General features: G+C 37.4%; 1 protein-coding gene across 1 annotated transcript in view; it reads right to left on the reverse strand.

Moving 5' to 3' along the window:
* Positions 1 to 27,924, reverse strand: part of hd (humpty dumpty) — an 82,362-nt gene that overhangs the window by 37,876 nt on the left and 16,562 nt on the right. Inside the window, exons 4-5 of the mRNA XM_083141454.1 lie at positions 18,288 to 18,398; positions 5,138 to 5,373 (exon numbers count right to left, since the gene is read on the reverse strand). Of these exons, the coding sequence (XP_082997580.1) occupies positions 5,138 to 5,373; positions 18,288 to 18,398 (347 nt within the window). The remainder of the gene's footprint in view (positions 1 to 5,137; positions 5,374 to 18,287; positions 18,399 to 27,924) is intronic.

The following is a 27,924-nucleotide window of genomic DNA, read 5'->3' on the forward strand; positions in this document are numbered from 1 at the left end:
TCAGATTTGTGAATGATTATAAACTTTGGTTCAAGGATTTGACTATTTGAGTATTATAGTGTATGGTGCATCATGATTTAAGTTTTCATTGTCGATGCCAAGAACACCAGTGATAACGTAATATTAAAATAATCAATTTAAGGGACAAAAACATCGTAAAACAAACAAAAAAAAAGAAACTATTGTGCTGGTAATGGTTATGGTTATGTATTATAATGAACTATACTAATTTCATGTTCATATGTTTAGTTAATCAACTTACTGCTTTTTGGTTCTTAATGGGTATTTAGTTGTTTATGCATTATTTATGCATACTAATATGTATTATGGATGGGTACTGGTAATTTTTTTCTGCTTACCAGGTTTGATAGTTTCTTGATGTACTACTATATCGTTTCAAAGGAATTTCTAACATGTATGAACCAATAAATGATACACTCAGACACGCGACCATCGGAGATGACGCTTCTTGACAGGGAGGTATGTTGACTTGTAGGTAAAATATTAGAAGGTGTACTTGAAACGAAACATTACGGAGACAGGATGTTCTCGTCGGTTTGGAATGCAGACCTTACAAATTCCATTACTTGCCTCGTCCGTGGAAAGGTACCAGCCTGACAGACGGATATGAATCGACAGGTATTGGAATTTGTATAGCGAAGCAACCGAACCGATCTGAGAAGATCGGAAGGGAATTTCAGGATGAGTATTGGATTTGGTTTTGGTGTGTGTACATCGAGGAAGATAGCGCAGGTATGTACCTGGAGGACGGAGGCATCTTTCCGAAAATAGAATGGTCTGAGCCTTGTTACTAAACCTCTCGCTAGTACCTTTTCTTACTTACACCCCGGTAAAAAAATAATTAAATAAGGGAAGGAGGAAACAATAGTGACCCTCATATAATATTGCTACAATTTCACCTTTATAATTACATGAACTTTTTCCAGATATCTCAGGGAAGGTGGGGAGGGAGAAAAAGTGTCCCTTGAGGGTGCTCTTGAACCTACATGTTGTTTAGACAATTTAAAATACTCTGCATATTTTTGAAAAAAAAAAAAAAGTTTGATAACTGGCATTTCTTGTGTGTGCAACATGTAAAACCTAAGTTGTAACTGTATACAACATACCTTGTATACAGATCTACCCTTACACATATTTTTTTCTTCTTAAATTCATAATGTCTTCATCATAGCAAAAATGTTCTCGATTTGTATGTAACTGGGATAAAACTAACAATGTCTTCTAACCCAACAATTATTTTAATCGTTTACCAGAAGGATAGTTTTAAAAAGTTTTAATTGAATTGATAAAAATAGTAAATCGGTGATGTTTCTTTATTGATTTTACCAATACATTTGAATTAAATATAGAAATGCAATGAGACATAGAAAAAAAAGTTTTGAAACGTAACAACTCCAAGCAGGATTCAAACTTAAGACCCTTAAGACACTATAAGACAACAACTTAACTAGTCAGCCATCTTGCCAACTTTGGAAATGCGTGGTTTTAGTAAGTCTCTACTTTGTAGCCTCTGTGCGTTTAACACAGTACTACTTGCGCTTCTTTTACACTGGAAAGAGGCTTGAAAAATTCATGTCAAGCACATGGTTTTTAACGCTGAATCTAATTATGTAGGCTTCATATTGAGATTTTCAATCGCCTACTCAGTTATTAAGAAGTGATTACCGTACCATTGTACTGTCTACCCCAGGGAGCCCATGCTCAAAGTTCCACTAGATTAACTGTGAATACTGGCTCCTGCATGGGCGTGACTTGCTAGCCCACGACCGCAGTTGGAAGCACATGGGTTCTGTCCAGCAAAGAACCAAAGAGGGATGGCATCAGCCCGCATCCATCCACAATGAGCTGCGCATCGAGAGCTTGGATCCTGACAGGAGGCAGGTCGGATAAGTGGACTTTCCTTCTTCCAGTGAGTCATATCCACCCATGCAACTCTCTATGTCACAGTCCCACAGGAAGTGGCAAATGAATGCTTTAAAGGTTGTAATGTATTAGCAAAATTATAAATGTTTGGAAGCAAGCCTTGTTTAGAACATCATGGCAATGGATGGTAACATGCAATTGACTGATGAATAATTATTGCTAGATATGTGTACAGTTAAACTAATTCTTGTTCAGCCTACTCTGCAAGTTATATTGCAAATTAATATTCATTAAATATTTGTAAACAAAGATTAGTGTTGAATTATACTCATGTTAATCTGCTACTAAACGCACGGCCATGAAATTAGGTGGGTGGCAGAAGTTTGCACTGTTGCCACATTGGAGCACAACCACATGTGTTCGTTGGCTTAAGAAAATGAAAGATCTCATTGTAGAGTTGATCCTTTTAATCCAGAGAGTATTTGCTTGAAAGGTCAGGAATAGCAACTGTATGCTCCAGAGAGGCGTCAGTCTGATTCTCGAACTAGGCAATGCAGCCCGGTTGACGTTGCCACAGAGTGCATGGGAACCAGCGACTTCTGTCCCACTCTCGCTTTGCTTTTCCCATATGTGACACCAGCGCAATTTTGCCCAGCTGCCTATTTTCATGGCCGTGCATTTAGTTATGCAGCAAGGAATGAGGAGGAAGATGGAAGGTACTAAACGTAAATATCACAGGTGATAAAAGTTTTGGTAGTTAAAAATCTTCAGTGGAAGACATGGAACAATATTTGGAGATTTATCCATTATTAGGAAGCAAAGGATGTCAGAGAAGAAAGGCATGTTTTACTAGCTAATGGTCGATACATATATCCAACTTCATAGTTTCATTGCTCCAAAGAAGTTGGATGAATTAATTGTCTCTGGGTGAGGTTAATAATATTGATTTTTTTCAACAAAGAAGAATGAAGTACACAAATTATTTTAATTACAACTTACAACAAAAGCAAACAGTCTTTCATGGTTGCAAGTGGTAAATGCAATTAAAGAATTGTGAAGGTAATGTTCATATTTCTGCAATGCTGTTTTTGTTGTGGGCATGGAAATGCAAAACTTTACCTACACAACACAGTCTTTGTCTGATTTTCAAATGCAGAAGTAACCTGTGCATGGCAATTTGTAAAGTTTGTGTAGACATGTGTTTGTTTCGGGAACTGAATCTGCCATAATATGAAATACAGGGTCCGTTCTGAAAGTATCCAAACTTATTTATTTGCAAACAATTTATTGATGACAATTACAACTGCTGTCAATATTCTTCAATGTAGGCACCTTCAGCCTCAATACAGCTAGTATAGCGACTTTTCCACTGTTCACAGCAGTCCTGGAAGTCCTTGACTGACACCCTCTTTAATGTTGTGGTCGTGGCTGGTCGTGTTGTGGTTGAACCTCTTCAACTGACGCAAAACGCTTCCCCTTGAGCACCCTTTTGACCTTGGGAAACAAAAAGAAGTCAGCTGGTGCCAAGTCCAGGCTGTAAGGGGGATGAGGCAGTGTTGCCATGCATACGTTGGCCAAAAACTCACCTACCAACAGCGCTGTGTGAGCCGGCACATTGTCGTGGTGAAACACCCACCTGTCGGCGATGTCAGACTGGAAGCGCTGGACCCTCAGTTGAAGATGCTGAATCACTGTTTTGTAGTAAGCTGCATTCACGGTGGTCCCAGTAGGTACAAACTCTTTGTGCACGACCAACCCCCTTCGCATGGAAAAAGACAAGGAGCATTGTCTTCACCTTTGATTTTGACATCCGGGCCTTCTTTTGACGAGGGGACACGGGGGTGTGCCATTCTTAACTTTGTCTCTTGCTTTCAGGGTCATACTCGAACAGCCAGGTTTCATCCGCGGTTATCACTCTGTCGAGAAACGTTTCGTCACCGTCAACACATTCCACAATTTCGCGGGCAATTTGCACACGAAACTGCATTTGATCGTCTGTCAAAATCTTCAGAACCATTTTTGCACAGATTTTGCGCATGTTCAAGTTTTGGGTAACAATTTCAAATACTTGCGTTTTCGCCTCTGCAATCATCTGGAGACTTAAACGACTGTCTTTGTCTAACAGAGCTTTCACACGGGCCACATTTTCCTCAGTTTTTGACGTGGACGGCCTCCCTGAACGTTATTCGTCCTCGACCACCTCCCGTCCTTCCTTGAACGCCATGTAGCATGCGTAAACTTGTGTGCGGGACATTACTTCCTCGCCGTAAGCCTCCCATAGCATGGTTAAAGTCTCCGCAAAGTTTTATTTCAATTTAACACAAAATTTCACAGCGTAAAGCTGTTCCAAAGTGTGCTCCATTTTCACCAAATCCACCAACCGCAAATTCTCGACTCAACGTTTTTTCCGTGTACACAACACGAGCGATTGCACCTCAACCACTGCTCTCAGGCAACTGAGCGAGGCCTTGTTTTGAAAGTTAAGGTCCCCACTGCCACCTGGTGCAGCTTACCTGAACCCTCGACCGATTCTCGCGCCGCGCTGCGTACAGTTCGGATACTTTCAGAACGGACCCTGTAGATTGTTATCAGACTTGGATCAAACATTTAATAAGACAGCTGAATTAGCTCAGCATCTACTAGCAGTTGATTTTTATTCTCAGGGCATTGGATTCATATCTGGAGATAATAGGACGAAATGTAGATTTACTTCAAGGTAACCAAGATTCAGTTGGAACTGATAAAGCAATTGCAAATTGAAGGCAAACCAACCAATGAAAGCAACAAATTAAAAGAAAGGCAATTCTGATAGAAGAAGTATTTCAAACAGAAATCATACAATATGAAAGTATGTTATGTGGTTATGTAATAAGGGCAATTGGATTCACAAGTCATATATCCAGCTTATGGTAAAGTTCATACGTTTAGTGCTGAGCAAAATCATTTTGCAGTAGTGTGCATAGCACATAAAACAACATTAAAAATAATTGTGCATTACAAAGATAAAAGATTATGACAAATGTGGATATGAACATAAGGATTACATCAGCACAAAAGCTGATTTGTTGGCTGAAGCAAATATTATCACAGAATAAAAAATTTTCTTGGGCCATCGACCACTTAAATATTTGTATTGGTATCATTTCAAAAAAATTATCGCTGAGTACACCGGAATCGGTCATTTTCTGCTTCATCATATCACTAACGCAAAGGCAATCTACATTAAATAATGATAAGCATTAGTCAAACTCACCAGTCTTTATGAAGACATTCCTGTACTGTACTATCTGCTGATATTGTAGCAACTGTACTGCTAACTCTAGCACTTGACCTGGGAAAGAGGTTAAGCCAAGGAAGAACGGGATGCTGCCACACTAAGCAACACTGATGGAAGCGTGCATTGGGGCTTGTATCAAGTGACTGCGTATCACTTAAACCCATTTCCAGGCAACGCACAAATCCAGTGATTCCTGATGCTTCTTCTGAAGTCTACAATGAAACAAGAATCAATGATTGTTACTTTTACAACAATATAAAACTAACATCTTGGGGAATTATTGCTTTTCATAGTTAATGTGGCAAACTAAAATTTTACAATACATGCACAAAGATACATAAATATATTCTTTTGCAGAGATGAGAATGTCTTCTATGGTTTGAAAATAGCCATTAACCTATTATTTCTTCAAGCAAAATGATATGAATTTAGTAGTGCTTCATATCATATGCAAATTATTATTTATAATTTTTGTATTATAAGTCTGACAAAGGAGCACATAATGTGAAACGTTACCAAACCAGTACATTACATAAGCATACTTTATTTAAAAATTTTCTTTGTAACTGATATATAAAAAGTTGTAACTTGGCTTAGATTGAATCTGGCATCTTGGATACAGTTCAATAAGAAATCTCAAATTCTCTGGGAGTAAAATTATTTAAAATTAACTGTGCTGTGCTGAGCTGTGAGTATTTTATTTCATATGTAATCTTAAAATATAAGTATATACATTCCTCACAAAAAAGATTGGAATATTGTTATATTAGGCACAACAAGTTTGGAATATAATTATGTTAGGCAATAGGTGATTTGCATGGTGACATAGGTTAGCGAAAAGACGAGAACGTCCACCAGACAGACACCATGTGTTATTGCATTCCAAGGCCGTGTCTAACACCTATTGTCTAACATAACAATAATCCGAACTTTTTGTGAGGAGAGTATTATCACTTCATCTAAAAGATGTGTAATGTCTTTCATAAGTTTGATAGCTAACAGCTTCATTCTCAAAAATGTGATTTACTGTCACAAAAATTTGGCCAAAACAGTAGACACTAAAGATAAGATAAAAAACATCCAAAAGTGCAAACAAGTGCATGAAATGCACTAATTGCACGATGATTTCTACAACACACTATACTTATCAGAGCAATTCTTGAATTCAACCTCCCTTCTCACATCAATTCCACCTATGGCCGAGATCAAGAATATGTGGAGCTCTATACCTCCACATCACCCCATATACCTTCATGGCATATGTGCACATGCACAGGGGCTACCTTTCACATTAAAATACATCATATTTTCATGATTGACGTGGTAAAAGTGGTTCAAGTATTACCTACTATCCAATTGTGCAACCCGGAAACACGAAACTTGACATAGGTAATACCACATTTTCATAGCATTAATCCATATTCATTACTTTATACAGGGTGTCCCACGAACGGTGCAACTGAGAATTAAGAGTGGCGTTACTTTGTAACCGAAACCTGTACATACATAATTCATACACCAAATGTTAGCCCTGTCCAAGTAGATATTTTTAAACATAGAAACAACAAACGGGGTGCAGTGTTGTTCATGCAGTGTTGCCAAATGTAAGTGAAAGTGTAAATTAATTTTTCGAGCGGGGTTTCCATACCAAATTCTTTCCGACGCGGCTTATCATCTGGCTTCAATTGTTGCACAATCTGCACTTTATACGGATACAACCGAAGCCGCTTGTGCAGAACTCCATGCATTGTTGTTGGAGGCACATTGAATTGCCTAGATGCCTGGCGGATGAATTTACTTGGGCTTCTCTAAAAACCCGCTCGAATGTCTTCCACCTTTTCCTCTGGCACACGATGGCGAGCTCCACCAGATTGTTTTAGGACACTACCGGTTGTTAGAAACTTACTAAACCACAGCCTAATTGATTTAGCATCAGGTGCAACTCCTCCGTACACTCGTCTGAAATTTCGTTGCGTTGCAATCACAGATTTTGTCTCAGCATACTACACCACTGCCTGCGCGCGTTGTTGAACAGTCGCCATTTCTATTTATGCGACCGTGGCACTGCGAAGTGAGCAAACGGACAACTTCAAGTCATGAAAACAAAACTTGAAGATCTGGCCTTTCATTTGGTGTTGCAGTTATTTCACAATTCATTGTACTTCGTTCACAGTAATTAATTGAAATTAGGGAGATTTGAACGGAACACCCGGTATTATCATCACCGCCTGACATTCAATGTTATCTATTTTAAGGAATACACACAACACATCTACTTCAGACAGCTGCATTAAAGAAAGTATTTGATAGAATGACTTACAAATTTACATGTATGCTTTTGACAGATGTACCAACTTAGGAAAACATCTTGCTCATAGCATTGTCACCAATGGTTGATGCCGAGAACTTTTCAGACTGCCCTCATATTTCCATTAATAATAGAAACCTACCACAATTACCATGGGAACCGAAAAGTACAATGTATATAATTTAAGTATGTAACATTCTCCGGCATCACAATTAGGCCAAAGCTTATATAAATAAGTACAGCTATCAGATACTGTACCCTAAAGATAACAATAACAATTACATATTTTGTCCATAAGGGAGAATACACGTCAAAGTCTTGACCAGGGAGCAGATTTGTAAGTGTTAAAAAACAAAAAATCTCTTTCTTTTATGTTCTAAAATCAGCGGACATATTTGACAAAGTCAATTTTTTTCATTCAAAATGACAAACTGACCCACACTTTTTCATGTTCATGCACAGATCCAATATTTTGCACAGTTTCTTTGTAACACTGTGGAAAGTAGTGTTTACATAAAGTGGATTCATCGAGATGGTGCAAATTGTATGTATTGTAACAGGAAATGTTTCACAAGCAGATTGTTTATTTTATTTGGTGCAATGTTCACTGCAACAAATGTTCTATTTCAATCTAAATAATATTGTAAAAACTTAGAATGTCCTTTATTTGAACATATTGGGGCTCCTATTAGCACTTGTCGTGAATGCACATGTAAAGAGGCATCGCAATGTTAGTTCCTGACAAATGTTGGGTGACTTGAGAATGTTGCTCTGCATGAATTGCCTTGATCCATGGTTGACAAAAACACCACCTTCCCATCACCCCCATGTCACACTCGGAAACTCTCTGATGCATTCCTGAAGACGTGAACTTGAACTTCTTTTCATTTTTGGCATCTTACATTCCACTAACCGGACAAAGCTTGAACACTTCAGTAGCACTCCGGTACAGGGCAGTAGTGATTGGTGTGTTGTTGAGTTCCAAATACGATAGTTATTTACTAATTTACTGCATATTTTGTCTATTTTATGCATTAACTCCAAAATATGCATTTACATAAAGAATCTAGAAACTTTACTTTGCCTGGACTGTCTAAAATATGTAATTTATGTTATTTCTCTAGAAATGTGTGTTTCATGTGCTATAGGAAAATTATGCATTTGCATGTGAAATAAGACTTTGCAGATTACATTGCAGCTATATGGTTGGCATTCCTTTGGCATTCCTACCGAGTATGGCCAACTTCCAAACAAAAAATAATAATAACAATAAAAATCATAATTTTTACCTAAAATTCGCTCGCTGTTCATGATACACCTCAAATTTTGTACACAATTTTTATCCCCAACTTGGTCCTTGCCCAGGGATGGTAAAGGATTTGTAACAAAATATTTGAATAGAATGAATGCCTGTGCGAAAGGAAGACACTGGTAGGCTACATGAATCGGATGAGTGTCACTTGAATTTTGGAACCTTTCGCTCCGAGATCTCTGAAATCCTGTTATCATGTCAGTTATGAGTTGCAAATGTTTCAGACAAATGTTTAGCACGTCCTATGGAAGTGGTTAACTTCCATATTGTACAAGCTGCAATTAGTTCTAGCCCAATGACAAGCAGTATCAGAAGTGTTTCACATAAAGATACAAGCTGACACGACAGGTGATAAAAAGAAAAAATCCATTCCTACCCACCTAGTTTTCAGCAGTGAAGTGACATTCTATTCTTCTGTGGCAAGGTCAATAGCCACAATGTATACATCAGGGCGAACCAAACCTCCCTAAGTGAATGCTGAATATGATTTGCCCAAAGTCAATGCCTTTTGTGCCATTTTATGGCCCCCACTAACAAATGACCCTTTTTCTTTGAAGAGCCAACTGTACTATCTTCAAAATGTGGATCGTTAAAATTACAGGAAGCAATATTTTGGCATGATTTAGCTCTGTCACAATTTCACAAGAGCAATTACTTAAATGTTCACATAACCACTGTTGCCAATTATTAAATTAAAGGAGAAGTAATGGTGAAAAAAATTCAAAAATATCAGTTAAAGTGGAATGAACATGTTCTGAGGATGCCAGATGTGCAATTACGTGTAAAAAACACGTAAAATATGTAAAAAAAAAGTAATACGTAAAAACTAGAATAAAACATAAAAATTAAAAGAAAAAATATTTTTTTGCGATGGTTATTGTTATGTATGACAGTTGGCAGTGGCAGAAAACAAAAAAAGCCTATAAAAACTTTCCTTCCGAATTTGTATGTGCTCTTGTATTGGATTTTTAAACTACTATATTTACATTCACATCACAATTAGCATATGCAAGTGTTCAATATGCATGGAAAATGAATTTGAAGCTGTTACTGAAACTTTAAAATCAATTACAAATAAACTCTTGTTAATTGTTATGTTATGTGCAAGACAGATATATCAATAGGTTTCTCTGTATGTGAAAGAACAGTTCTATTTTTAAAAATCTATTAGTGAGGGTGTGAGGTGGCTGCATAAACAATCTTCAGAAAATAAAGATCTTGTGTTGAAATACGTAAGAACATTAAAGTTTAAAATATAATATAATTAAAGTAGTTCTTATATTACTAATTTACAAAACAAAATTAGTTATTTACATCTGCGTAAAAAACTGGTTTTCTACACAAAGTAAATTACTAGTAAATTATGCATAATTTACGTCAAAAACGTAACAAGTAACAACCTTGCCAACCCTGCTAATAGCTATTTGCCTTAAAAATTATTAAATTAAGCCAAAAGGAAAAATAAATTTAGGATGATCATATCCCTGATGGAATGATCATTTTTTGTAGTCACAGAATGGGCTTCGATTACAGAGACCTGCAAGAGGAAGAAGAAGAAGAAATACAGATTTTTAGGTCTGTGTGGCTTATAAGGTTCTTTCCAGAACAGACATTTCAGGTCCATTCGTCCATTTCCGGATCCTTCCTCAGGGTTATCCAATGAAGTCACATTAAAAGGTAAAAAAGTTAAAAATGGAAAGAAAAGTGGCTAAAAGTACAAAAGGCGAGGAGTCAACAAGTGACATATGTCGCTTGAGATTGAACCGATCAACAACAACGTTTAACACCGTAACTGTATGGGAGGCTGCAAAGGCCTGAGTTTGATTGGTGAAATCCTCAAGCGACAAGAGCCCCTTCAGTCTAAAGCAAAACATTCATTGTGCATGCGCAAACTGACTAAAGTGAAATGATGCACTACCTTATTGAGAAAATGACCCAGCCCGAGCAACAAATGCAACTTGTCGTGTTGTCTGTTCGAAAAGTTGCATTTATTTCTAAAAGTTTGCTTGCAAGATACATGTGTCACCTGTCGTTTGGGTCTAAAAGCCCCCTTATATGCAACTAAGCATGTTCACCATTTTGAATAGATTCATTGTATGGCTTGAATAGATAAGAACTTTGTATGCCACTCTAACATCCTGTGCCATCTCCCCAGTTTGCAATAATATTTTCTTCGAAAATTTAATAAGGCACACGCAAGTGCTGATTTCAAACAGGGTGGCTACAAACAAGGAGAAATGAAATTCCCTGACTTTTCCAGGTTTTCCAGGACAAAATTTACATTTTTCCCTGACAATTACAAACTAAACTAAATCGATGTTTTTGCAAATGGAAATAATAAACTCATACAGATCCACGTATGGTTTTGTTAAGTACCAATATTATCTTCTATGAAATTGACTCAATTTCTCTATTCTCTATGATTTGAATTCAAACTGCAAAATAGTGAATTTGGAAAATTATTACAATTCACAAGCTAGGGAAGGATTTCGGAATTTTGTCATACACAGTAAGTTTAAAATAAAATACTTGATTATTTTTAAAGTTACGACTAAATGAAATTAGAGTAATTGATTTAAGAAATACAATTTGTAATTTATCAGTCTCCTTATACATTCTCGGTACTATATGTTGATATTTCCAGTGAGGTTTGGAACCCAATGCTGGCAAGAACCATGAATGCGGACTCATTTTTCAATGCATAAAGCTCTCTTCTCTGTAAAGCAAACAACTTAACTCTTGCATGTTAAGTGAAACAATTGAATCGAACAAAATAAAGTGTAATATTTCCTTACATTATCAATGGGATTTCTGCTTCAGTACAGTATATCCAAGTGAAGTACTGTGAAACTGACAACATGCAGTTATACCATTAATGATGTCGAAAAGGGTATGTAGGTATTAGAAATTTAACGCGAAGAATTTATAGAATTGCATTGTATAGGTACCTCATTTAGCTAACCACACATTAAAACAAGAACACTCTAATAATAAAAGCTTCTGAAAGTTCATATACGAGGGACATCCTGAAAAAAGCTCCAATGGTGCCTATACGCATCACTGGTGGTCAGAGATAGACACACATCCATACAGGCAGGAAGAAGTGACATGTAGCAGTAATCTGGTACAGTTGCAATGCAGCCGTTTTAGGACAGTTCTAGGTTAAAGATTGCAGCTGTCATAAAGTCTTCCACCGAGCCTAGCCTACCATGCACACTCAGAATTTGGCACAGAGCAACCAGCAATTGCGTGAGGTGTCAGACAGGACGTCGCATATGGTCAGACGATGGTGCAGACAATTCACGGAAGGCCAATCGAATGTGCACAACCCCATACAGCTGAGTACACACGTGCCCTTCGCTTCACTTCAGGTGAGAGTTCTTGGACCACTCCCTGTACAGCCCTGGCCTTGCATGTACCGACTTTCATCTCTTTGTTTAACTGAAGAGGATTCTGGCAGGGTAAGGATTTGACAGCTACACTGCGGTAGAGATAGTTCCAGTCTTTGCTGTCAAGACACATATACAATGGGCATACAAAATGTAGTGGCATGCTACTACAAATGCCAGAATAACGGTGGTGATTATGCCGAAAATTAGGTTAAGACTCACTGTTACTAATGCATTAAATTACAACTGATATTCTTGTTTTATTTATGCCTAATCGGTAGGGACCTTGATATTTTGTTATTTTTTTTCAAATTGGTGTATTTTCTTATTTCTTATTTTTTACTATACGGTGTTATTTTTCTCAAAATTCACATTTTCATTTTAGCGCATTTTCTGGTAAATATCTGAAATTATTCCTTCATGGTGTTTTTAAACTACTGTTTCAAATTGTAAGTCACATGGCCTACGCCTCTTCGTGAGAGTTTGATTATCTTGAAAGTTATTTTGGGAAAGTTATTTTCCATACATCTTTTTTTTAATTTTAAGGTAAGAATTTTAGATAATGGAATTTCCCCCATATATACTGAATGACCATAAGTGGCAATGCACCCAAAAAATTAAAATCAATCAATCTCACGTGACAGATACCGATATATTATGGCACCAAAAATTGGCATTATCTTTTTTTGACTTGACAGTATTATGTTTCCCAAAATTCGCGTTTTTGTTTTAGAACATTTATCGGCCAAATATTCCGAAACTTAATAATCCATTGTGCTTTTAAACGATTATTTAAAATTGTAGATCACATGGTCTATGTATTTTCGTGACAGTTTGATATGTTGGAACAGATTTTTGAGGAAGTAAAAGTAAAGTGCTCACCTGAACTTTTCCATGAAGGTGTATAAGGGTGTGGAGTTAGGACCCCACACTTTCTTGATCATGGCTAAAGGTGGGGGTGATGTGACCAGCACCATGCTCCTGGCTACCTTTATCCCTCGAAGTTTCCGCAAGGTACCAGCTTCATATGATGCTGGGTGGGTGCCAAAGCAGTTTGAATAGGTGGAAAACATCCCGGTTCTCCCCCGCAGGGGATCGACATCGACATTCAAAATATATCTCGTGCGACAAATACGAGGATGTGGATCCCGTGTGACAGTAGATACGCACTCGATCTCCTGTTAGAACCCTGCCATTTTGCTCTGTGATGCAAATGGTTTTGATAGAAGTTGAAAAAATCGTGGGAAATACATGATTTAATGTGCCTGTCGGAATTATTCCATGTAAGTATAACTCAATAGTTTACTCTTGAGTAAAATGTTGGAAAACTTGCATGTTTTATGTACACAAACATGGCCTAGAAAAGACAAGAATGTTGGATTTCATGGATTTTTTTGTTGTTAAAGGTCATTTCTTTAAAAAAAATCGCCAAAAACGCCAACAATTGACGTTTTATGCCAAATTCGCATTATTTCTATATTTATAAAGGGTGAAAAATGTGTCCAGACATAACTGCACATTCCTAAACATAACTTCGCAGCAATTACCATTTTTCACAGTTTTGGCGTTTGCGAAAAATCAATCGGAAATTACTTTCTGGCCACCCCTCGTATAAATCAGTAGATGGAAAGTGAAAATTTAGCAGGGCTGGCAGAGAAAAGTCAATTCTTGAAGAAAGTGATTTGCTTTTATGATTGAATGATTCGAGTAAATATGATATTAAAATATTTACGTATTTATTATTAGTATTTTATTTCATAATATTGGACATTAACCTTACTCAGTGAGAGATTAATGACCATCTATCACGAGTTTAAACAGACAGGACAGAGAATGGTGTTAATTGCATCACAATACTAGTGTTGCAGTAAATTTGAGGTTGGAAGCATGCACTTGCCAATTCTTATAACGTTCACCAATGCAGATTTATGTTTCACTTTTTCGTGATAGTATTCAATATATATCCAGTTATGTTGGATTCTTCTTGATATCTAAGAATAGTGCAATGTGATTGTAAACGTATGTTAACTTGTGCGAAACCAGTAATACATCAGGATGATTAAAGAAAACCTTTGTAAGCACTGCTACATTAAATGAGGTGAAGTGAGCCAGAAGAGTAATAAAATTCCAGAGGCACATTTGCAGTCTAAAGCTCTTCTTGTTTATGCATACAATTTTTGTTGGATGTGCAGTCTGAAGACATCGAACAAAAATCATAAGAGTCCCATGCATGCAATTTCTGTCACATGTTGTAGTGAGATACTTTGTCGGGTGGCGATATTCGACCACAATCGTATGTATTAATGGAACCTATTTGTTTCCATGTTCCTTCAGTTTGCTTACTACGACATCCGACAACTATCGGACGGCGCCACCCGCTCCCATCCCCTCCATCTGTTGACAGTTCTGTCTCCTTACTACTCCCATACGGACAAGAAAAAAATTATAATACAATGCATTTTCCACGTAATATTTAGAGGCTTAACATTTACTCCCCCGATGATATTATATGGTATCATCAGAGTAAGGTCGTTCTGGCCTTATGAAACCATATGGTATCATGGTGCAGATCACGAAATGAAAGGTCTTTTTGGACCCTCAAACTCTTCTGTTTGGGTTGAAACTCTGACACAGGTCTGGAGCAAGCCTGGGTAAATTCATATTGATGACCAACCTCCCCCCCCCCCCCACCTCTCCGCAACATATCCATGACACATTTCCGAATAGTCTCACATTTTGGCTCATTATTCAACTTGTATGGCACCCAGGAACATGAAACAAGTTTCAATCTCTTTGGAATCGTCCATTCTTTGAAAAGAATACTAAGATTTGAACCTTCTCCCAAAAATAGCAAGAGAAGGGGGGGGGGGCAAACTCCAGATTTTTTTTTCATTGAAATTCGGTGGTCATGCCCCTGCTACGTCCCGCGTAGCGGTGCACTTCACAAGTACACTTACTATATAAGCTCAGCAGAGCATGCTGGATAATCCCAGGGATCGGGTTGAGATACTGCGTTCCTTCCCCTTGGATCCACAGGTGAAGTCCAATGACAACCCACGAGGTTGTCCTCCTGATGCAGGTATCCACAAGTACGAAATACACTTTCGAGATAAAGAAAAACCGCAATATGTTCAACTTTACGTTTATTTTAGACACGCACGTATATCATGTCAGACTAAAAATTACAATTCAAATACTTTTGAACGGTACAGCACGAGATGCGTAAGCCTATCTTTTCCGTAACGCGAACCACCTCTGGCTACTTCAAATCTCTCCGCGCGACTCCTAACCGTTTTCCTGGAAGGCGAAAACACCTCCTCAGTTACACAGTGTTACCAGACACAATAACCTTTTAATACTAGGAAGTTCGATAAAAGCCAACAGTAATATATTAGACATGTACAGTAATCTGGCACAGTGAATTTAGGTATGTGGTGGCAACAATGCAATGAAAAGCACGTGATCTTCTCACACCACAAGAGTTTAAATAAATCAACAATGGCTTTCAAAATATAAGAGAAACGAACGGCGTTTGCCAGAAACATGAAACAACAAATAGATATAAGGAATTTAACTCAGAAATTATTAACTTCGGCTTCAATTCACTGATCAAAATGAAACTTATAACACTCCTTAGAACATTTAAAAGCAAATGAAATGATTAATGTTGAAACTATGTAAATTGCTTAAATTTGCCGCTATTCATACTTGTAGATATGTGTATAATTTTGATTATAAAGGCGGCCATATTAGAAAATTGGTTGAAGGCATTAATATATTTATGAATATATATATGAATCATCAGCTGTATAATACTAATAATAATAATATAAAATATAATAATAATAATATAAAAACACGAAGTAATGGCAAACTCGGGGTCATTACACCCCCAAACCCCCTTCCTCGGTTCGGTGATCTTAATTGTACACGGTTGCATGCTATGATGTTTTAGCTGCAAAACAAAACTTATCCGAAGTAGATTGCTCCCTTAGTGCCCGAGTTATAACAATTTCCCTCCAAAAATGCTAATTACCTATTTTTCGTAAAAAAAAATCACATTTTGGTTTATTATTCAACTTGTATGACACCCAAGAACATGAAACATGTTTCATTCTCTTCAGAAATGTCCATTCTTTAAAAAGAATACTAAAGTTCGCGCCTTCTTCCCAAATAGCGGGAAAGGAGGGGGCAAACTCCAGATTTTTATGTTTTTTTCATTGAAATTCGGGGGTCGCGCCCCCAGACCCCTTTCATCGTTCGGCGTTCTGATATGTACACGGTTGCATGCTACGATGTTTTAGATGAAAAACAAAATTTATCTGAAGTAGATTGCTCCCATAGTGCCCGAGTTATAACAATTTTCCTCCAAAAATGCTAATTACCTATTTTTCGTAAAAAAAAATAATAATCACATTTTGGCTTATTATTCAACTTGTATGACACCCAAGAACATGAAACATGTTTCATTCTCTTGAGAAATGTCCATTCTTTGAAAAGAATACTAAAGTTCGCGCCTGTTTTCCAAATAGCGGGAGAAGAGGGGCAACCTCCAGATTTTTATGGTTTTTTTCATTGAAATTCGGGGGTCGTGCCCCCCAAACCCCTTCCTCGGTACGGCGTTCTGAATTGTACACGGTTGCATGCTATGATGTTTTAGCTGCAAAACAAAACTTATCATAAGTAGATTGCTCCCATAGTGTCCGAGTTATAACAATTTTCCTCCAAAAATGCATATTACCTATTTTTCGTTAAAAAAAATCACATTTTGGCTTTTTATTCAACTTGTATGGCACCCAAGAACATGAAACATGTTTCACTCTCTTGAGAAATGTCCATTCTTTGAAAAGAGTACTAACGTTTGTGCCTTCTCCCCAAAATAACGGGAGAAGAGGGGGCAAACTTCAGATTTTTGTTCTTTCTATTGAAATTTGGGGGCCATGCCCCCAAGCCCCCTTCCTCGGCCCGGTGTTCTAAATTGTACACGGTTGTATGCGCTAATATTCTAGCTGCAAAACAAAAGTTATCTGAAGTAGATTGCTCCCATAGTGCCCAAGTTATAACGATTTTCGTCAAAAGTGTGTTCGAAGTCAATGAAGATGATATTCCCTGACATTTCCCTGACTTTTTTTGACACCTCAAATTCCCTGACTTTTCCCGGTTTTCCAGGTTTTCCAGGTCTGTCGCCACCCTGTCAAAACTTATTTTAGAGCAACAACAAAAAGTATGATGTTTCCTCTCACCGTGCAAAAGAGTGTGTCAAAAAAAAAAAAAAAGAATTCACCGCTGGTATATACCGCCAATCTAACATTTTATTACACTCTCCCCAGTTTTTATTTAGCATCAATTGGTGTCCCTAGATATTACTAACATTGGCACAGATGTGCTCACTAGTGTATGGGATGCAATTGATTGACACTTCAATGTGTGTCATGTGACAGGTGGTTGGTTCATGCATTGCATATGCATAGAGGAATGGATATTTTGTTTTTGACGAAAACAAGAAATGTGAAATAACGTGCTGCAATGTTGATTTTTGATATTTTTGAGAGGTGTGAGATCCATTTTCCTACCCAGTTTTGTCACGAAATGATCCGAAATGAACTGGAAAATGCGAAACTTAAAGAGTTTATTTACCGACGCGACACTTTCTGAAGTTTGAATTATTGTGTGTTATGCAAATCACAGAAAATTGATTAATTCTGCTGTAAATATTTGAGAAGGAAAAATGGATCCCTTTATACAGGAATAAACTTAATTACTCTGGTAACTACATGAATGTGCTATTAAAAGGCATATGTTTATTTTGTGTAATAAGTGCAGATTCTAAATCAAATTTAGGATTATATTCACAATTTAAAAACCAAAATGTCATTTAATATACTGCTTTTGATCTGATTTTTCACCACTATAACTCCAAAAATTTATTTACCGCTTTTGAGTCCAAAATTGGCTCTGTTTTTTTATAGAAATGTTGCTTTTCTATTTACCAAAAATATGTGCATCTACATGTACAATTACCGAAATGACAGACTATTACTATGAGATCTTATGTTAAATCCTGAAATGAAATCACATTAGCCATGCTTTAACTAAACATCATTTATCTTTACTTACCTTTAGTTTCTGGTTCCACGCAAAAGGCTTGGGTGAAATAAATCGAACTTTGGATTTTAGTGTCCAATCTATTGCTACAAATGGTTGCTTTGTTCGTGATGCTTCATGTACCTATCAGAAAATTATGAAACTGCATTAGTACAAATAATTTATACCAATTTTGAAATATTCTTGTCTAGTTCCAAGTATCATGAGGCAGATATATACTCATCCAAGAAGCCAAAATAAAAGATATAAACTTTCATTTCACAACACAAACATGAAAAACGAACTTAAACATTTGCAGATAGTTTCTGCAGTCCAAATCAAAATAGAGGGACTAGACAAACATACGTTAGTTCAACAGCAAACCAACAGATGTCTCTGTCTTAGGCAATAATGGAATAAATACCTAATACACCTATATCTTGGTTATAAGAAATATAAAATAAAAGGAAACTCTACGCTTAAGAAAGATAAAACATATTAAATTTACATTATTTCTAAACAAAAGTTTCCTACAGGAGGTAACATGGGAAGGATCTTTCCACAAGTTTGAATTGTGTAAAAGGAGGTGTTAGAACACATTAGCATGATCTTCAACTGTCGTGTGGCAGCACTTCGCATTGAATTACAGCCAAGAAATGACTAAAAGTAGGTGTAGAGTAGGGTTGGTTATTTAAACTAAGGTTGAAATCAATTGTTTTTAACAAAGGTTTTAATTTCTCATTTTAATCAACAGTGAAGGTTAATCATTACTACTTTAAAAGCAATAGTTGGGTACAGATTGAATAAGATAAACTTGAAATAATATTACAATTTGCAAATGTAATGATTTAAATATAGAGGAAGATTTATTGGTATTTGCAAAATGAAAAATACTCAAACATTTAATGTGAGAATTAAAATATTGAATATGCAATGAATATATTTTTAAAAACACATTATGCATATATTTTATGGCTTTACAAACTGTGATGCATTATTATAAATAATAAAAATGTATCTCATTTATGAGAGATTTTCAGGCTTATAATGTGATATTTTATCAGCTTTTCAATGCTGTCATTAATAAATATTCTTTCATAAGCAGTTCTAAGGCACATATAACTGCTCATAAATAAGTACCTTGGGCATCTATGGCAGGGGCGAAAGAGGTGCTGGTCACATCACTTCCTAATGGAGGAGACTGAGAATGTTTGGGAGTCCTACTTCCACACTTCCTATGTACCTTCATGGGAGGGTGTAATGGGAAAATTTTACCATTCTTTACCCCCATCCTCAATACTTGGGATACAGGTGTTCAATTGATTGATTGATTTGTTGTTCCAAGTTCACTTTATGCACAGTAAGGCTAATCGGGACTGGACCTACAGTTTAAAGTGAGATCCGAACCACTATGTGCCTCCACCGGCTTTGAAACTTGGGCCCCTTGATTACAAGGCGACAACGCAACCACTGCACCATCGGGGAGGTCAACAGGTGTTCAAGGAGAAGATCAAGGACATGCATAAGATATAAGTGATGATAATGTTTACTGTCAAAAGCTTGTTTTAACCTTTAACGGACAGGTGGGATATATGTATCACACTGCATGTATTGCCCTCTGGACCCACGTGACAGCAATTAATGTGCCATTTCTTCAAAACTACACATGATATTTCATTTCTGTATTTCATTTATATAAATAAGAAGGTATAACATATTCGAATTACAAAGCAATGTATCTATTGTTACTATTATTAACAAGCGCAATTTGAAAACATTTTTGACTTCTATCTGAGTCTGCATATTTTATTTATTTCTTGTTTTGGATGACAAAGTTAAGGCACAAGCCTTTTCTTCCACTTAACCATTTCTACTTTAACTAACTACCTCTCTAGCCTTCTTAAACCCGAAGGTTCATGGCTGCCACAACACAGGCCTTCCATCTGTCCCTATACTGAGCAAGATCTACACTATGTTGCCATTCGTCACCGGACACCCCTCAAAAAGTGCTTGGGATCGTATGTACACATACAACCTATAAAAGGCGTTGCCAGTTGAGAACAAACTCATACCACCTACAGCAGTCAATATGGACAGACGACATGAACTGAGTGAGGCGGAACGAGGGATGATCATTGGAGCCCACAGGTTTGGGCATTCAACCCGTGAAATTTCCAACAAATTTCAGATACCCTGGTCGGCAGTGAGTGATGTTATCGTGAAGTGGAAGCGAGAGGGGGTCATGACATGCCAACCCAGACCCAGTAAACCGAAAATATTAACAGATCGTGACCGTCGATGTTTGAAACGTGTGATGAAGTCAAATTGGAAGGCGTTGTTACAGATGGTGGCACAGGAGTTTCGATCGGCTTCCAGTAGTGCTGCAAGTGAGCTTACTGTGCGCCGGGAGATCGTCGCACTTTGTTTTCATGGTCGCGCAGCAGTTCACAAGCCGCATATCACAGCCTGCAAGGTGACTAGTCGGTTACAGTGGTGCAAGGAACGCCACCATTGGACTCTCGAACAATGGAAATCCTTCCTATGGAGTGATGAATCGCGCTACCAGATGTGGTGGTCCGATGGACATGTGTGGGTGTGGCATATGCACAATGAACGCAGTTTACAGGACTGTATCACACCCACAGTGAAATTCGGAGGAGGTGGTATCATGGTGTGGTCCTGCTTTTCATGGTATGGTTTTGGTCTTTTTTTAGTTCGGGGATACATGAATACCAATGCGTACCAAAAAGTTCTGGACAATTCTGCGCTACCGATATTGTGGGAACAATACCTGTTTCAGCACGACAATGCTCCATGTCATACGGCAGGCATTATCAACATGTGGTTCGAGGACATGGGTGTGCAAAAACTTGATTGGCCAGCCACAGTGAACAGCTTTGGGACGAGTTGGAGTGCCACTTGAGAGCCAGGCCATGCCACCCAAAAAACACCACTGAGCTGTTTGCCGCTTTGCAGGAGGAATGGGGCAAGATTCCCATCGACACGTATCGCAAATTGGTGGAAAGTTTTCCTCGAAGGGTTGCGGACGTCATTGCGGCAAAAGGTAGCCCTACACGATACTGATGTGGTGCTGCGACCGGATTAACATACTGGTATGGGGTGTCCGGTGAGGAATGGCAACATAGTGTATATACTCTTTTCCATCCTCACCAATTTCCTTTAGGTCCATCTCAACATTATCCCTACAGCTTCGTCTTGGTCTACCTACTGGTCTCTTATCATCAGGTTTCCCAACAAGAATCCTGTAAATTCTTCTTTCCTCTCCTATTCGTGCCACATGGCCTGCCCACATAAGTCTCCTTGATTTAATCATTCTAATAATATCTGGTCATGAATACAAATTATGTACTTCTAAATTATGTAACCTTCTCCACTCACCTCTCTCCTCATCCCTTTTAGGCCCAAATATTTTCCTAAGAATCTTATTTTCAAATACTCTCAATTTATGTTCCTCTTTCAATGTAAGGGACCAAGTTTCGAATCCGTATAATATTACAGGCAAAATTACGGTTTTGTATATTTTAACTTTTAGTTTCTTAGATATTAAATGAGAAGACAAAAGTTTATGAAGAGAAAAGTAACATGCATTTTCTGAATTAAGCCTGCTTTTTATTTCCTCTTTAATATTTTAATTTGTTAGTATAACTCCTAAGTACTTGAATTTGGAAACTGGTTCAAACATGTTGTTATCAATAATTAGATTTTGATTATTACCTAACACTTGGTTTCGGCCTGTAAGCATATATTTAGTTTTCTCTTTGCTGACTTCCAAACCTATCTCGGTAGCTGCTTTGAAAAATATTTTAACATTATTGTTAATTGTATTTACATCATCCCCCAGTAAGTCTACATATGCTAACAGCTGAGTCACACCGTTTAATTTTAGTCCTTCTTTAGTTTCTTTTACCTTCCTAACAGCGTATTCTAAGGCAAAATTAAAGAGCAATGGAGATAATGCATCTCCTAGTTTTAACCCATCATGAATTGTAAATTTGTCAGACACATTAATACCCACACAAATTTTACTTTCTGTTTCACTGGTGCATACTTTTATCATATTAACAAGCTTCTTAGGTATTTTAAACTCGACTAATATATTATGTAATTTATCTCTTTTGACTGAATCATATGCTTTTTTAAAATCAAGGAATAGCTGATGGACATTTTGATTATATTCCCATTTTTTCTCAGGTGTTTGTCTGATGTGAAAAATTTGATCTGTTGTTGATCTGTTACGTTTAAATCCACATTGATAATCACCTAAAATTTCATTAGCATATGGGCTTGGCTTGACTTAATTCCTTTTGCTCCATCAGGAGAATAGGGCTTCAGTGAAACGCCTCCATTTGGCTCTGTGACGTACCAACTCCTTGACCTCTCTCCATGTTTTTCCTTTCTCGGCTGCTGCTTCTTCTTCTGCTGTTCTCTTCCATATCTCTTCGGACGTCCTATTTTCCGGGCTCCTTGGGGGTTCCAGTCCAAGGCTGCTTTCTCTATTGCTCCAGCTGGTTTTCTTAAGGTGTGTCCTAACCAACTCCATTTTCTTCTTTTTATTTGGGTTGCAATTGGCTGTTGTTTAGTTTCTCTCCATAGTTCTTCATTTGATATTATTTCTGGCCATTTTATATTGAGGGTATGCCTGAGACAGTGATTAATAAAGGTTTGTATCCTTTCCGTGTTAGCTGTGTGGTTTTTCATGTTTCGCAAGCATACAGTAAAACTGATTTTACATTTGTATTGAAAATCCTTATTTTTGTCTTTCTAGAAACATTGCAGGTTTTCCAAATGAGATACAGTTGTATAAATGCCAGTTGATTATATTTTGTATGTCTTCATCTGAACCTCCTTCTCTTGTTATGACACTTCCTAAGTATGTAATGACTCTACTTGTTCAACCAGCTCGTGATAAACATTCAATTTTTCTTTTCCTCTTGCATTGACTCATTTCTTTAGTCTTGTTCACATTAATAGTGAGTCCTGCTATCTTTGCTTCCTCCTGTAGTCTTTTTAGTTTCTCCTTCATGTTGCTAAGTCTTTGAGCTAATAAGCAGATGTCATCCGCAAAATCTAAATCTTCTAGTCCATCTTTGAGTTCCCATTGTATTCCCCTTTTCCTGCAACACATCTTCATAACTGCATCTAGTACTAGCAGAAATATTGTCGGAGATAGAACCCCACCTAGTGGTTGATTGATCTTGTAGTTCATGGTGGGGCTTGTGTGCTCTAGTGATTTGTCAGGCTAAAACGGCAGTAGCATTGCTACTGGTAGGGTCACCCATGCCGGGAAGGCTGGCAAGGAAGAGCCAGACTAAGAAGCAACCTAACGGCTCCAAAGGCGGAAGAAGATGAATCACCATCTCAATGGCGAAGGAGGCGGAAAACCAAGAGTAGTAATATCTCTTTAAATAACCTTGGTCCATCTAGCTCCGGATGGTAGCACCTTGTAAGGGCCCCTTGCCAGGGTTACGGCGAAGACCTTAACGGCTGATAAGGTGGAGAAGGAGTCCTTTGGTATGGCGCAGAAGGTGAAAGAGGCAACCCTCCCTTCTGGGGTTGAATAAAAAGGGAACCACTGCCTTGTGGTGAAGAGGGATCTTCGAAGGCTAAGGGAGACAACCCTGACAGAAAACAGCGTGCTTGGATGCTTCAGGTGGCAGCCCCACCACCAAGCTCGGGTGCTGTAGGCCAATAACCTGCACATCTTAAATTGCTTATTAAATAAACTAAAGTGAAACGAAACCGAACGGATGCTTTGACGACAACCTTTGATGTTAAAAGGAAAACAAATATAGGATGTTGGAATATCAGAACTCTGAAGAAAGTTCAAAACTAAAACAAGTGGAAAGAGAAATGAAAAATACAAACTAGAAATTCGTGGGTTGAGTGAGGCGAGATGGATAGACTTTGGTGAAATAACAACACAAGAAGGAAATACAATTTTGTATTCAGGACAAATAGGAGATAATGCAGAACACAGGAATGGCGTAGGGATACTGCTAAACAGACTGGCAAAGAAGAGCCTAATAGAATGGAAACCGATCTCCGACAAAATTATTACAGCTAGGTTTAGAACCCGCTTTAGATAATATAATTATGTTTAGAACCCTCTTTAGAAATATAACTATAATACAATGTTATGCTCCCACAGAGACGACAGAAATTGAGAGGAAAGATGAATTTTACCAACAACTAAGTGACACAATAAAAAATGTGAAGAGATATATTTTGATCCTCATGGGTGACATGGTTTGGGAGACATAAACAATAATGGAGAAAGATTGGTAAACCTATGTGCATATCACAAATTGGTCATTGGAGGAACAATCTTCCCTCATAAAAACTGTCACAAAGTAACTTTGGTTTCACCAGATAGCATTACAGAAAACCAAATAGACCATATAACAATAAGCAGGAAGTTTAGGAGATCGCTAAAGGATGTAAGAAATAAAAGAGGAGCAGATGTAGCCAGTGACCATCATCTAGTGGTAGCCAAATTTAAGCTAAAAATAATGTCAACATCCAAGAAGTTTGAAGGAAGAAAAAAGAAAATTAATGTTCAAAGATTGACAGAGAAATTTAAATTAGAATTTAAATTAGAAATAAATAATAGATTCCAAGCTCTCTCGGAAAGTACACAGCGTGAACCAGATATTGAAACAAATTGGGAAAATGTGAAGAGAATCTACTTAAAAATTGGAGAAGGTACTTGGAATTAGAAATTAACTACAAAAAGACTGGATGTCTGAAGACACTTGGGAAGTAATAAGAAATAGGAAACAAGCAAAACAAAAAATGAACCAAAGCAGAACAAGATTACAGAAAGCAGCAGCGCAAACAGAGTACTCGGAAATAGATAAAAAGGTGAAGAAATGTGTGACGAGAGATAAGAGGAAATGGGTAGAGGACTTAGCACAAAATGCAGAACAGGCAGAAAAGAGAGGCGACTTAAAACAGTTATATGACATAACTAACAAATTATTCAGAAAAACATTCAGGAAGAGTAAAATAGAAAGATGGAGAGAATATTTTTTCAGACATATTGAATAGAGAGGGGAAAAGAAAAGAAGAAATTTGTAATCAAACAAGAACAGAAGGAAATAGAAAAAATGCCAAAATTAAATTAGGGCCCCCAACTAGAGCAGAAGTTAGACTAGCAATAAAGCAAATTAAGGATGGCAAGTCTCCTAGAATGGATAACATTAAACTAATTAAAGCTAATGTGGAAACTTCCATTGACCTATTACAACCGATGTTAAAGAAAATATGGAATGAAGAAAAAGTTCCATTAGAATGGAGTGAAGGTTTAATAGTAAAGCTGTCAAAAAAGGGAGATACAACTAACTGTAAAAACTGGAGGGGAATTACTTTGCTAAGGCTTGCACAACAGTTTTCAACTCTTGTTTGAACTTGACGCCTGCTTTACAGACTTACCTCTTCAAAATTGCCAAAAATGCTCAATGGGATTTAAGTCTGGACTTTGAGCTGGTGTTTGTAGTAGTTTGGGCACATTCCATATTAGCCAATTCATGGTAACTCGCGCCTTATGTTTACTGTCATTGTTTTGTTGGAATCTGTAGATAGGTGGCATATCCATTTTTTGGGCACTCTGCTTTACATTTTCTTCAATATGTCCAAATAGACATATGCATCCATGATACCATCAATAAAGTGGATGGTACCAACACCTTTGGGCGACAAACACCTCCAAATCATTAATGACCCACCACCGTGTTTAACTGTTGGAACTGTGTTAATGTGATCATTGTCTTTATTTGATTTTCTCCAGACCCTATTTATCCCATCTGACCCATATATATTAATCTTGGACTCGTCTGACCATATAACACTATGCCAAAATTCCTGGACCTCGTGGATGTGCTGTTTCGCAAATGAAAGTCTATTCCTGCTATTCACATTATTTACATACGGCCTCTTTCGTGGTATTCTGCCATGATATCCATGCTTCCACAAGGCACGTCGGACAGTTTGATCGGACATCATCTTGCCAGCAACATTTTCTACTAACGGTCGTAACTGAGGAACACTTAGTCGGGGGTTTTCTCGCACTCTTTTTAAAATAAAACGTTCATCACGTTTATTCAACCGTCTCTCGTTTGGTTTTCTTGGCACATTCTGTGTTGAACCTTCCTCTTTAAATTTGTTTACTGTGTAAACTGTGGAGTGTGATTTATTGACTGTTTGTCCAATTTTTCTTAACGAATATCCTCTAAGGGTCAAATTTATAATAACATCCTTCAGATCGGAAACAAGTTCCTTCACCTTGCCCATTTCGAACATGCTGATAGATAGACGATAGGCCTACAACAATACCTACGCCAGCATTCCGCTTGATGGGGAGTGTTCCTGCATGTTCAAACTTGCTACGAAGTTGCAAACTGCACAAAATTGCCCGAATAGCGGTGGCACTGTATGCGAGGAAGATTGAAACTCTTGCCTGTATGAATAACAATGTTGCATGAAACAGTGTGTTTTTCTCTTTTCACACGAATTATATGCTCTGTTTATACACTTTGAAGATACATTTTTATTGACATTTGTTGGTGAAACCTTCATTAACATAATTTCCAGGACATATGAAAATGATTATATTTACTAGTAGATATGATTTTTTTTCCTTGGAAATTCTATGTGTACGAATAACAATGTTACATACTGTAGTTAAAATCTGCATAAAAAAAGTTGTTTGGGTATTGATTGCCTAAATTTACCAGAGCTGTAGCGAGCTGTCAATTATGCTTTACTTTCCACAACGGTATAAATCTGATGTAGTAAACGGAACTTTGGAAAAATTGCAGTGAAATTCAAGATATTTTCCGCATTTTCCCACTACATTCTTTGGTTAAAGGGATTCTGACTTCATTTCATATCCAACCCCCTCCCTAGTCGATCTTCCCTGGAAGATACTGACTTCCCGTATAATGAGAAATTCGAAAGTAACGTTGTGCATACTTTTGCCTTTACTGGGAATATTTCTGCATTTTTTACATATTTTTAATTTTTTGACATAATTACATACATCTTTTACAGTTTTATAGGATAAAGTTCCGGGCCCTACTTTCGACAACATTTTACTGTGGTTTAAAATAACTAACTAACTCTCTAGCCTTCTTAAACCCGAAGGTTCATGGCTGCAGCAACACAGGCCTTCCACCTGTCCATATCTAGAGCAAGATCTATATACTCTTTTCCATCTCTACTGATTTCCTTTAGGTCCATCTCAACGTTGTCCCTCCATCTTCGTCTTGGCCTCTTACCATCAGGTTTCTCAACAAGAATCCTGTGAACTCCTCTTTCCTCTCCCATTCGTGCCACATGGCCTGCCCACCTGCATTTCCTGAATTAAGCCTACTTTTTATTTTCTCTTTAATATAATTTTCATTTGTTAATATTACCCCTAAGTATTTGAATTTGGAAACTGGTTCAAACGAGTTGTCATCAATAATTAGATTTTGATTATTACCTAACACTTGGTTTCGGCCTGTAAGCATATATTTAGTTTTCTCTTTGTTAACTTCCAAACCTATCTCTTTAGCAGTTTTGAAAAATATTTTAGCATTATTCTTAATTGTATTTATATTATCCCCTAATAAGTCTACATCATCTGCATATGCTAACAACTGAGTCATAC

This window comes from Lepisma saccharinum, chromosome 20, assembly GCF_977018435.1.
Source record: "Lepisma saccharinum chromosome 20, izLepSacc3.1, whole genome shotgun sequence".
In the NCBI taxonomy this organism is placed as follows: domain Eukaryota; kingdom Metazoa; phylum Arthropoda; class Insecta; order Zygentoma; family Lepismatidae; genus Lepisma; species Lepisma saccharinum.